The sequence below is a fragment of the Rhamphochromis sp. 'chilingali' genome (assembly GCF_963969265.1).
Source record: "Rhamphochromis sp. 'chilingali' genome assembly, chromosome: 16".
In the NCBI taxonomy this organism is placed as follows: Eukaryota; Metazoa; Chordata; class Actinopteri; order Cichliformes; family Cichlidae; genus Rhamphochromis; species Rhamphochromis sp. 'chilingali'.
Window position 1 is genome coordinate 30401071 of NC_137943.1, and position 12767 is coordinate 30413837.

The window sequence follows — 12767 nt, forward strand, 5'->3', positions numbered from 1 at the left end:
GTACTGAATTTCCATAAAAGCGTTGCTTTACAAGACAAACTTTACTTGAAATTTTTATTTGCTCCAACCACCAGTTGCATGCAGCAATAATTGCTGGCTTTTTTAAAGCAACAAAGAGAATCAGAAAGAAAAAAGAACCAAATGGAGGAACTTGTTACATTAGCCAGGTCACATCTTTGAATTTAATCTAATCTTCATGCTGAGTAACTAATTATAATTGTCCTTATATCCATTTCTGTCAGAAAAACTGGATTGATATTTCATCTGCAGTACTTTATCTTTAGTAGTATGGCTCTGTTCTGGGACCTCGCTGCACTTTGACATGGGATGGCAAGGCAAGACTAAGGCAAGAACAGCAGCAATAACCCCCTCCCCAGAACTGAGCAAGCACCAGTGAGAACAGGCATAATATCGACTATGTCAGAAATAGCATGAAAAGGATGAAGCTGGGTTGCAAAGTGGTTTGCAGAGGCAGAAGAAACTGTATGCAGGATGACACAGCTTAGAAAGGACACCCTAAGAAGGATGTGATTTCCAAGAAAGGATCAGCACTGCCAGCTGCACTCTACCCACCTGCCAAAACTAATGCCATGTTCAGCTTTTTGTTAAGCACTATTAGCTACAAGTAACGCCTACACAACCTGTAACTGCTCTGTCATCAAGCATTGAGCACAACCAACACTGTAATACAGTATTGCAACATCAATGTTATATTGTGTACAGTAAAACGTCTGGAAATCTGGAAAAAATAAAAGAGTGAAATTCAAATATTTGGCGCCACCTACCAGCTGAGCCTGGAGTCTGTGCTGCAGCTGAAGCCTCAGGTTATTGGGCTGTGGGGGCATCATAGGATTAGGCCCCCCTGGTCGTATGCCAGCCTGCCTCGGCCCTGCACCTCCAGGCATTCTCATCATTGGGGGATAACATGTGTGCGGCATTCTCTGAGCCCCCATGTGGCTTCCCATAGATTGGCCGTGATAACCACCATCAGGAGGCATGCCACCATAACTTGCCTGACCTGCATAGTGTTGACTGTAGAGAGGAGGCTTCATGCCAGCTGCTGGGTCCGAGGAGCCCAGGTACTGGTCCTGGTCTGGCAGATGACCCTGTAGAGTGGTGAAAAGTGCTTCACATGTTATTTACCAAAACTCCAAAACAGGTTATATGTTTAGCATAGAGTGGCTTAAAGGAGCTCACCTGTCCTGCCAATGTGGGGATTCCCAGCATTTTGTCAATCTCCTCTAGACCCTCGTAGTCCTTTAGCACCGAACACAACTGGTTCAGTAGAGTGCCTTCATCTGGCTGGCCCTCAGACCCTGTGCCGCAACACCCCATGCCATCCTCCTGGGGGACACTGTATGGTGGCCTGGAAGGTAAGTTGGCATTATTATCAAACTAGATTCAGTGCTTCATTTTCTGCTTATGATGACTCTTCTCTTATGCCATACCTGCTTGGATTTCCATAATGATCCATCATCATTCGGTCTGGCCAAGGAGCAGTCTGATTAGGTGGAGCCTGCTGCTGAGGGTAAGGAGGCGTTGCCATGTCCAACTCTGCAGGGGAAAAATACACAGAATATCAGAAACAGCGTAGAATTCAAGGAGAGAAGAGTTTCTGTTATTTGCCCATTTTCTCTTACCGTTGCTCATCATCTGCATATTAACCATGGCTCTGGATCCAGATGGAACACTGCCTCTTGCAGGGAGTGCAGCATTCATGTTGGGAACCATACGACCAGGTCCAACTCCCTGGCCCATTACTGGGCCTGCAGAGCCCCCCATGGGCCTCTGGGGACTCCAACCTTGCTGCATGGAGCCACGCATTCCTGTTATGGGGAAAAGATTCATTCAAAGGTTATTTAGTATTATATATGTATTTGTATATATGTGTATATATGTATTTGACATACATATTTGCTATATAGCCAGAAATACACCTCAAAGTTATATCTTGTTCTGCCTCACCTGTGTTAGTCATTGCAGCTTGGTTAGCCATGCCCGCGTGGGGTCCCATCATGCCTTGTTGCTGCTGCTGTTGCATTAAGTGGTATGCGCTACTGTTCCTGTGCTGAGGAGGGAAAGGCCTGTTGGTGTGAGGGGAGGGGCCCATGCTGCTGTCAAGAGACATGCTCCTTATTGGAGGACCACCTTGAACTGGATGGCTGGGCCTGGGACCATTAAAGCCTGCTAGGAGGAAAAACAGTATTTTTTATTCCCCATACAGTACTGTACATATTTAGAGACAATCTGAAGATTTTCTCAATATTTAGCAAGTTCAAGATGTTGGAATGGTGTAATTCAGTCAAACACAAACACTGTGTTGCAGACGTACTTGCGGGGACGATGGGAGGGAAGGGTCTGTGCGGCGGGCTGCCGCTGTCTTTCATCTGCAGAATGTCAGAGATGATGGTCTGTTTGTCGACAGAGGAGGCAGGTGGCACAGAAGAGGAAGAGGATGACGAGGGATCAGCACCCCTGGTCGGTGGTTGACTGGGGAACAGCGGCTGCTGCTCCTGGCCACCACTTTGCAGGTTATCCAACAGGTCCTCGAGCTCATTGGTCTGAGACCAGCCACAGGGAAAAAACAGGATTAATAAATAGATTATTTATAGGATAAAATGACATAAAACACATTTTACATCACATGACAGTAGCACCAGTGTGCCACATTGCTGCATTACATCCAAACATACGTTGTAACATTATTTTCAGTGAAGGGCTGTTGACATTTAGGGAACTGAATAATGAAAAAAATGCATGCTTTCATGTGACAACGTGCAGAAATAGGGTTCGAAAGTAGATGTAACATCATGTGGTTTCATGTCTTTTTTCCATATGCTGTGGTAATCCTGGCATGCCACTAAAACTAGTTCATAATTCAAACAACGTATGTCACTATACGGTTGCCTCTGGCCATTTGGTTGATGAAGAGAGGAGGAGCTAAAAATAAACTGCTGGTGCTAATGAGGTCATGTGTGATGTACAGTAAGTCCCAATCACAGCTCTGTTTAACACCAAGAGAACACTCACACAGATACAGAGTGAAAGGTGAAAACAGAATGGCCACACACCAAAGGAAACACTAGTAAAAAAGAAAAAAATGTGTAAATGAAAAAATATATTTATTTTTATTATTTCAGAAGTTCAGCTGTTCATAACATTGTAATAGGACCCTGCTTTATAACTCGTGGCCTTGCTAGCTGTTAGCATGGTGCTCATATGTAATATAGTACTGCTAATAGGTGTGCCTCTATTCTCCGAAAGACTGAACTTCAGTCATTTTCCATTGGCCACTTCCTGTAGCTTACTTTTACCATAAATGCACCTGCCTTGTCAATAAGCAACAATCTGAACTGAATACAGATTTACTAACTAACCAATAACAGCAGGATAGAGGGTTACGACACTGAAACCAATGATGTGTTTGGGTTTAGCAATTTTTAACCACTTGAAGGAAACCACATACATAATATTAATGTGGGCAAATGATTACATGTTGATGCTAAAAATTGCGGGTGTCTGCTATTAGCCTAAACTTTAAGCAGTCGGTGTTACAGTAGGTCTGCCATGAGATCAAGCCTTAATTTCCATTGGTCAACAGACCCAGCTCCTGACTCACTAGTTGTACTTCATTGGACAAGTTTTGGTAGCTGTTAATCACCACACGTCGGCAACACCCCACCGTATGAGCTGTTTTGGAGATTCTCTAGTCTTATACATCTAATATGAAAAATCTACTGAAGTTATAGTTTATTTTAGCATACATCTAATTAACCTGGATCCAATAGGCATAAGGAAACAGGAGGTGAACTGTGAGGAGGATTTCTCTGTAGTCTCTCAGATCTTTACACTTGATAAATTCAAAAACCAACTGCTCACTTTCTTCCTGGCACATCACACCCCTGAACAGGTGTCAATATAATAACCAAACTCCATATCAATATCATATGTCAGAGGATTTATGGTTGGTCAGTTTACATATCCCTGATAAGTCATAAAGTGTGTCTATAAAAGGAGGATGTGCTTCTCCAGTGCCAGTTAAACCTGGAGTCATTCTAATAGCCAGAAGAGGACAAGTCCTGTTAACAAAAACAAACATTTCCTTAATGAGGTCAGCCATTGTGGTGTCAACAGCTATTTCTAAATACTCAGTGGAGCAAGTTAACTTAGTCAGTTATCATCAAATGTATGGCAAAATACACAACACGTAGTGTAAGATTTAGGGCGTGGCTATTTTGTGATTGCTAAGGTGTACAGTATTCCTAATTTTTTTCAGTTAGTTCCACCATCTGCTCATAACATGTAGTTTAAAAACAGATTACAGTGACAATGAGGCTCATCTCGAGGCTTAAAAATGGAGTCCCCAAATTTGTGGGTGACATCACTGTGTCCATCTTTTCAATACAGTCTAAGTGATGAGCCACAGAATTGTTAAAGCATGTTTAAACAAACTGTCAGGTTCAGTTCAGGTCTAGTGACACATGCTCACCAGAGATGGATAGACTTTGACCATTGTTTCAAGGTCCACTGACAGATGTTCATCCACTGAGATAAAGTTTTCATATGTAATATTTATTCTGATGATGCCCATTTGGTTCCTGGAATAAATGTTTAAAAAATGTTCATGGGATTTAACATTATTTAAAAAAAAATTCAACCCTCCAAATCTAACAAATCTATAAAGTTTTCTATTAACTGGTGGCAGACATCATGGTTTATTCTTCTAGGATGCTGTGATGTGCACACATATGGATATTTTTAAACATTCAGGCACACCACACATGCAGCCGTGCACACTTATACAAATGCACGCAAACACACCTACATGTGTGCTGATCCATAGCAACACAACTCCTCTGCTGTTCCTGCAAGATATGCCTCAAACACAGTAAGTAAACTTTCCCAGCGAAACTGCAACTCTGCGCACACACACACACACACACACACACACACACAGACACCACACAGGAGACCTGTGCAGTGTTTTTGAAATCTCATTCCCATACAGTATTGGTTTCCCTTGTTCTTCGCTCACACACACTGACTCACACATATGCCTAAGCCTTTAAACAGTACTCCTCTGCTTTCTTTGCCAGGGCATCTTGTGTTTCTGGGAGCGTGGGGGGCTGTCTAAAGAGGAACTCAACACGGATCTCACAGAACAAACGAGCATCACCGACCACATTTCTTACTTTTAGGTGTTCATGTGAACCTTAAGCAATTACAAAGATTTGTTAACAATACAGTTTTCCCAAGAAATTGAATCATCTATTAAAACAGATGTAGCGTTATGTGTTGCTTAGACAATGATGCATCTCAGTGCTTATTTTGAGGGATTCAGGGCTCCCTGTGTAGTTAGTAAAAACTCCTAATACTGAGGCCTCTGATTGTGTAGCATTTGTAACAATGACTATGACTTAAAAGTGCTGTTTTCTTAGTATTTTTAAATTGACTAAGTTTGGAGGGAGCAAGAATTAATCAGCAATGTGCTCGTTGTAAATGAGAAACAGCTGATGACTTTGATGTTACATGTAGTAAAGACATCATATTGTAGCAGGAAGCTACGACAACTACTACTGAAACGTGAAAGCTGTAATATTTAAGGCTATTTTATGTAACAAAGGAACTGAAAATACATGGAAATAATTGAGCTTCACCACCTGAAACCTAAAAAAAAAGCATTTAAAAACTAAACGGAACTGAACCGAGCACACAGGGCAAACAAAAAACAAGCTGACGCTACCAAACCAGTAGTTAATAAATCTGCCTGATAAATTACTGACCTGTGGCTCCATGTTAAAGCCTGTTTCTGGTTTCTCAGTCTTAACGCTGGAGAGCTTCAGTCCTTCACCAGGTTCTATCTTGATGGCTTTATCCAGGATGCTGTTATCATCCTTGTCCAGGAGATAGCGAAGCAATGCATTGTCCTTCTTTTTGGGGCTCCCTGGCTCCTGTTTTGTGGAGAGTTCACCTAGAGCGGTCATGCTGTCCCCGGAGGCCGACTCTGGACCAATGGGATCTTTTCCGGTTGCTTCAGCTGTTAGTTTGGCCAACTCCACGGGCGAGGTGCTGTTTTGCAGCAACCTGTGAAGAATTTTATGTTTCTCCTTTAAAGAGGTGGAGTGGTTGTTATGTCCCACCCCACCTACACCACCAAGCTGGTCCTTACAGATCTGGTCATCTCCGAAAGCACCCGTTGGTGAGCAGGGATCAGAGGGCTCCAACTTGGTGGTGAGCAGCTGGAGCAGCTTGGTATGGCCTTTGGTGTTCAGAAGTTGGTTTGGCGCATCACTAAGGTCACCCAGACTCTCCCGGTCACCATCTCTTCCCTCCCCCTGATCACCTTCCTGGTTCTGGGATGTCAAAAGATCTTGCTCCTGAAAAGTTCCAAATAGGTCAACCTCTAAGCTTATGTTGTTCTTGGCTTTTTGGCTACCGGGGTTGGAGCTGTGAAGAGGGCTCTGAAGGCCGACTGGTTTTCTGTCAGGGGACTCTGGGTGCTGTCCTTCACTGAGTCCCTGGGAAATCCTGTGGCCCTGGCTGAGAGCCTGCAGTGCGCTAAGAGAGTTAAACCCTTGGTTGGTTCCTGTGCTGCTGCACACAGGGGCTGGCGATCGGAGGCTGGCTGCAGGAGAGAAAGAGCCAGGGGGGTGCTGGGGGAGATGCGGACTACTACAACTGCTGCTGCTAGCTGGCATGCTGGGGCTCTGGCGATGACGAGGAGACAACATGGCACCTTGGGCCCCTGAGGTGATACTGGGGCTTCCCAAGGCTAAAGGGCTGCCCAGCTTTTGTGCATGGCTATTTCCCTGAGGCGTAGGCGCTCGCCCTGACATAGCTCCATAACCACGTCCAAGGTTGCCAGAGGCTGTGGCAGCGTAGTGTGTGTTGCTGGTGACACTGGCGTCAGGGGAAGGAGAAGACACACTCATACTGGTTGGGGTCATTGGTTTGGCCATAGCCTGACTGGCAGATGTGTCTGCAGTCATGCTGCCATTTTCCCTGGATGAAAAAGAAGACAGTCAAGAATGAGACCTATTCAGTTATGTGCTGTCAGTATGTAGATATGCAGACTCAGTGTGTATGCTGAGCTGATAAAGCTTGACAAAACATAAGGGATAAAACCTACAAGCCACATGTCACACAGTTATACATAAAAGAGATGAAAATAAAGATTTAACGTGAAGCAGGCTCTATTATAATGATATAAACGTCCAAATAAAATTCTATTATACCACCTACGGTTATTGTGTGCAATCCATCATCCCTGGGAGATTCCACTGACCAACACTTTCTAGTGACCAGTGTCTTTTGAATTTTGCACAATGTGTTTGCATTCAAATATAGACCCCTTCCTTCCTGCTGCATGTATTTTTCTTTTTGGAGTGTCATCTTGGGGAGAACTGTTTTCTCGAATGGCTGAAAAGGAAGTCGGTGTGTTGGTGCCTTAGTATCCTGCACCTTGCCCTTTTTCATGTTAAACATTTGCCTGGTGAAGACGTAGTAGAGTTGATATGCTTTTTCTTGAATCACACTCAAATACAGCTTTTGCAGATGAAAAAAAAATTATATTATTGTATCTTCAAAGATGCCCATTCAATCACATCTTATCCAGTTAGATTTGTCAGTGGTGATGGTATAAACAGAAAGGCAACGAACTTTGATTCTGAGTTTCAGAGCCTACAGACTGAGGCATCAGTCTTTTAGTCCAAAGTCCAAAACATTCTGGAATAAGTGATAACGATGTCACATGTAAGGATTAAGTAGAGTACACCATAAAGTAAAACAACCAGAGCAGGTCTGCGAGTATACACAAGTGAGAAAACATCATAGTAACAAGGGACAGAGGGAGTAACTGTAACAGAGGGAGACTTTCAAACATCAATCAGCTTCAGCTCCACCAAACACACAAAGCTCTCATTGTGCTGAATTCTAGTGCAATAATTTTCAATGTGAAACTTGTGGAAGTAAAAAGGGCAAGTTCTCGCCATTGATCCACAAACACTCTGGGTAACAGTCCTGGCATTGTTTTCTGACCACTGTCCAAACCCAGACTTTGAGCATTCGTATCAGCACTTGGATGTTGGTAGAGTCGCAATCCTTCCCTGTGGAGGGAAGGAGGAATGAGGGCACTGTGGACTGGACTGGCTGGTAGTTCTTGTGTGACTTTTGGCTTTAACATACGATGACAACTCTGTATAAGAGACTCTCTGTTTACAATGCAAACTACAGAACCAAATGAGGAAGAAAATGGCCAAAATTGTTAGGGAATGTAAAAAAACACAAAAGTACATCTTTTTCTTTAACTAAAATAAGTATGTCGCTTTTTCTGAATGGATGAAGGCAATTTGGGGAAAGAATTTGGTTTGAATAAGGAAGAGAGAAACTTGGCACTTGGATGGAGTTAAGTGGCAGCTGCAAGGGTGATCAGAAGATTCATAAACAAGAAATCATATGACTTAACTCCTCAAATCTAAAGGTTTTCTATGACTGGAGGACAGATATGAAGCTTAATCTGGAAAGACTCTCCCATTCTTGATTTTAGCATTTTGGGTGCCACCATCAGACCTTTTTGGACAAAAAGGTGGAATATCAGCAAGTCTGGTTGCTGGTGTTATCTGTGCAGCACAGATACAGATGTTAAGTAACACATTAATGAAATACAAGAATTCCACTCACCAAAAGAAGAAATGACATACTTGGACAGGACTTTTTAATCTTTAAACCAGCAGAGAGCCAAGCTAACTGCTTTAAAATCCTTTGAAGGGCACTTTTGAGGCCCCAGCAGGCCCATTGTTGTTTGCTGTGTGAGTATACTGTGTTGCTCTCTTCTCTGTCTTAGGTAACGCCTATCTCTCTGCGGAGCCAGTGAGTAGCACTCAGCAATCAGGCCTGGGAGTACTTAAGCTGGGGAAGATGAGCTTTTCAGGGCAGAGTCCTTTGTCTCTGCAGCATTTGAGTGGTGTGCACAATGCACAGGCACAAACAGAGCAGGTCAAACAAGAGGTCTGGTTCAGAGATTTAATTTGCGGAGATGGAGCCACATGGTTAATGATACAAATTTTAAACCTACAATTTAAACAGGTGATTTATTTTTTAAATGGTCATGCTCCTATATTTGTTATGAAAGAGGAAATTAGCTATAGAGACCAAAAGTAATTTATGTACCAGATGTACCAATCAAGTATATTTCTGCTGTAAATTAGGCTTTTAAGTAGTCATTTGAACAACTTATGTTGTTCAAATGACTAGTCTTATGTGTGTGACATAATTGTCACTTGTTCTGACCATATATTTTTACAATTGGCTGTAGTTACACATTTACTACAACTTGTCAATGTTTTTTTGTTGGAATTAGAACAAGATAAACCTTAGCGCTAAACCTTACATTGATTGTCTTAAATCTAAGAAACTCAAAATCTTTTGTGTGAAAAATGCAACATATCTTCTTTTCAGCAAACAAAAATAATTTAATGAAACATAAAGGGCACTGGGTCTCATGTAGTGAACACAAAGGAAAAGAAAGAGTGAGTGGTACCTCTGCAGGACATGGAGGGACATGTATAGCTGTGGTTCATTTGTTGCTGAAGATCGGACCAGTTTGCTCTTAGTGTGCGCTGAGACGATGGTGCCGTCAGCCAGGGAGAATCGGTAAAGAGGGCTGAGCGCATGGCTGTTTCTCAACACTGGAAGGGAACCAACAAAAAAAAAAATCAGGTTTCATCATTATATGAATGATAAATACTGAGTATAACTGGTAGAGGGAAATAATTTCTGGTAGCAGAGGTAACAAAAAAAATACAGAAAAGCGTAGCTGTTGTGGAGTGGCGGTGCAGTGGTTAGTAGAATTACCAAAAAAAGTCCTGGGTTCAAATCCAGACTGGGGCCTTTTTGTGTTGTTATTTGTGTGTCTGAAGACGTGCATGGGTCAGGCTATTTGGCGATTCCAAATTGTAGGTGTGAGTGTTAATGGTTGTCTATCTGTATGTTTAGTCCTGTGACTAATCCTGCTGGCAGTTTAAAGCACCACTGCAACCCAAAATTGGATAAGTACAAATAGACCAATAGTTATCATTGTTGGATATTTATGATAATAAAATGTACCTTTGGCAGAAAATGTTATTTCCTAAGATTTAAACACAGACAACTCAAACTTTCTATTAAGTAAAATGAACATGTCCTTGCTTAAAATGACTAATTTATGAACTATGAAGACCATTTTCCGTTGCTTATCCCCACTTACAACCTGGAGCTGTATAAGTGGAAGGAAGCAGATGGATGAATGTGAAGAAAACTGTTTTACCCTCTTGATGGTGCTTTTTGGCGAAGGACATTTCCCCTTCATTCTGCAGGTGGAACCTCTGAATGCACCGTCGAACCAGGTCCTCCCAGCCTGGCTTCATGGATGCCCGCAGCTGACTAGTATCCAGTGACGTGATCTTACCTGAATCGGTAAAATATGACATTGATATTTGCAGATTACTAGTCATGTTTTAGAATATGCATCAAAATACATATAGACCCAAAGATGGAACCGCAACATCTGTGGATTTCACAGATGCAGCCAAAATATTCTGTCTGCTCTTATTTTCTTCCAATAGAAATTATTTCATCATTTGCTACCTAAAATTTGCTTTTAGAAGCTATCAAAATTTTTGGTGGTGGTCAGATTCCACACCAGCACAGCAATGGTGAAAGCCATGTCTTTGAGTAGGACAGTAGCATCATTTCCAGGCTGACTTGAAGCTGTTTCAGATACTAACAACATATTCTTATTGTATTTTATGCTGGCAAGCTACCACAGATCATACAGCATATTAACCCAGGACCTAGCCCTGCGGATGTACCTTGAAGATCCTGGCGTGTGGTGAAGCTCTCATACGTGGGCATCACAGGTCTCTCTTTGACAGGGGCTCTTCTTGCCACACAGATGAGACATGACTGGAAATCTGCAAAATTGAAAAATAAACAGGTTACATTATAGAATAAGTCCTGCTTCTAATGCAACAGGGACTGCGAATGAAAGGCTCTTATAGCTTTAGTAACCTTCGATAGTGAAGCACCGCAAAATATAATGTAGTCAATACAGCATCGGTGAATGTGTGAAAAACTGAATGTTATAAACATCTAAAAACTGGAATGTGTTAAACTGTACAGGTGTATGTAATAGTGTGACTCCCAGGTGTATCTTCATCCCCTCGGCTGGGGCATCATACCTCCTACCCACATCATTCTACCAGCCTAGATCGAATACTAAAGCAGCTTCAGCTTTACTCTCAGCAGTTTTGTTAACCCTGTCTGTTCCACAACCTTAACATCAAACACACCCACAGCTTCACCTCAGCACTGAAATCAAACAGGACAACTGTGACCTCACCCCCGACATTGATGTCAGCACTAGTCTCAGTCAGAGTCAATCTACACATCAACCTAAATCTCAACCTGCAGCCTTCACTCCGTCCACCAGATATCCTCCTCTTGACGTGGGAGACACTGGCACAATATCTGGTTGTCAGACATCTAAAATTAGATTGGCAGACAGATTCTTTTCCCTAATGTGCATGTGTGTGTGATTAGATTAGATGGGAAGATGACAAAGTGCCACACACTAATTAGTCTCTTCCAGTGGATGGGAGGGAAAATAGAGAGAAGTGATGATGGAAGGAGGACAGGACACAAGAGACTGGGAGACCCAGGATGGTAAGAGTGATAGGAAAGTGACAGAAAGTCAAGACACAGACTGGGTGGTGGAGAAAAAAAAAAGGAAATGACAGTGTAAAAGAAGTGCACACAAGTGAAAGGGCCAAAGTCACTCTACTACATGGTGAGAAATAACAAAAAACGGGACCAAATCAGCAGAGACAGAAGAAGACATAAAGACGGGGACTGCAAATAGGAAGCGAGGAATAAAGGCATGACAGAGTGAAGATGGAAAATGAGCGGGTGAATCTGAGAAAATAAAAGAAGAAAAATAAAAGGACAGAAAAGAGTGACAAAAAACACAAGTATACTGGCATAAGGAGAGACAATACCTTCCCCCTCTTCTCTGATTGACTTGGGTTCAGAGACAGCAAAACACTGCATGGTCTCATACTTCTGCTGCGCCGCCTCCTGCTGATCCGAGGTCAGCCGGGCTTCACCGTCAGCATGAGGGTTGATCAACATGCGACAGTTAAAGGTGTGGCTGTTCCTGTTGGACGGATCGCGATGATTGACTGAGAGACAGGGAGAGATGCCAAAACAAAGAGGAGACATCGTGAGCATGTTAAATTTCCAACATAAACACTGCAGCATCAAACAAATTCGATATAAGATAAAAAAGCTACAAGAAAAGCTCATTTCACAAAACAGTAAATGCTCCCAACAGTAAGCTACTAGCCACAACCCATTACAAAACATGAAAAATGATCTAAACCAATCACTTTTTCTGCTTTCTATCAACATGGCCGAGTTGTAAGATAAAAAGAAAGTGAAGATTCTCTCAGTGCTGCCAAAGTCAATAACTTTCTCACCCAGGCTCTTGGGCAGGAGGTTCTTGATGAACTCGGTGTGATCTCCAACATGCAGCACGCTGTAGACGCTGGTGTTCATCAGCTCCTCCTGCTGGTAGCGCAAATACTGGCTGACATTCTCCGACACAAACACTATGTTGCCTTCCATGTTGACAACAAAGAAGAAGCCGTCCAGGGCCTGAAGGTGGATGTGAAGACAGGATGAAAGAGAGAGAATAGAGAGCCAACAGAAAACATGAAGGGGAAGAAAGGGAA

At 42.6% G+C, this 12767-nt stretch overlaps 1 protein-coding gene across 4 annotated transcripts in view; it reads right to left on the reverse strand.

Moving 5' to 3' along the window:
• Positions 1 to 12767, reverse strand: part of LOC308412579 (nuclear receptor coactivator 2-like) — a 57122-nt gene that overhangs the window by 9308 nt on the left and 35047 nt on the right. For 3 of the 4 annotated variants that reach the window (XM_080907047.1, XM_080907044.1, XM_080907045.1), the window contains 12 exons: positions 12513 to 12690; positions 12033 to 12215; positions 10848 to 10949; positions 10304 to 10444; positions 9539 to 9686; positions 5784 to 7002; positions 2333 to 2561; positions 1966 to 2187; positions 1641 to 1826; positions 1449 to 1554; positions 1198 to 1366; positions 786 to 1106 (listed from right to left, as the gene is read on the reverse strand). In XM_080907047.1, the coding sequence (XP_080763173.1) occupies positions 786 to 1106; positions 1198 to 1366; positions 1449 to 1554; positions 1641 to 1826; positions 1966 to 2187; positions 2333 to 2561; positions 5784 to 7002; positions 9539 to 9686; positions 10304 to 10444; positions 10848 to 10949; positions 12033 to 12215; positions 12513 to 12690 (3204 nt within the window). The remainder of the gene's footprint in view (positions 1 to 785; positions 1107 to 1197; positions 1367 to 1448; positions 1555 to 1640; positions 1827 to 1965; positions 2188 to 2332; positions 2562 to 5783; positions 7003 to 9538; positions 9687 to 10303; positions 10445 to 10847; positions 10950 to 12032; positions 12216 to 12512; positions 12691 to 12767) is intronic. The other variant, XM_080907046.1, reaches the window with a different exon arrangement.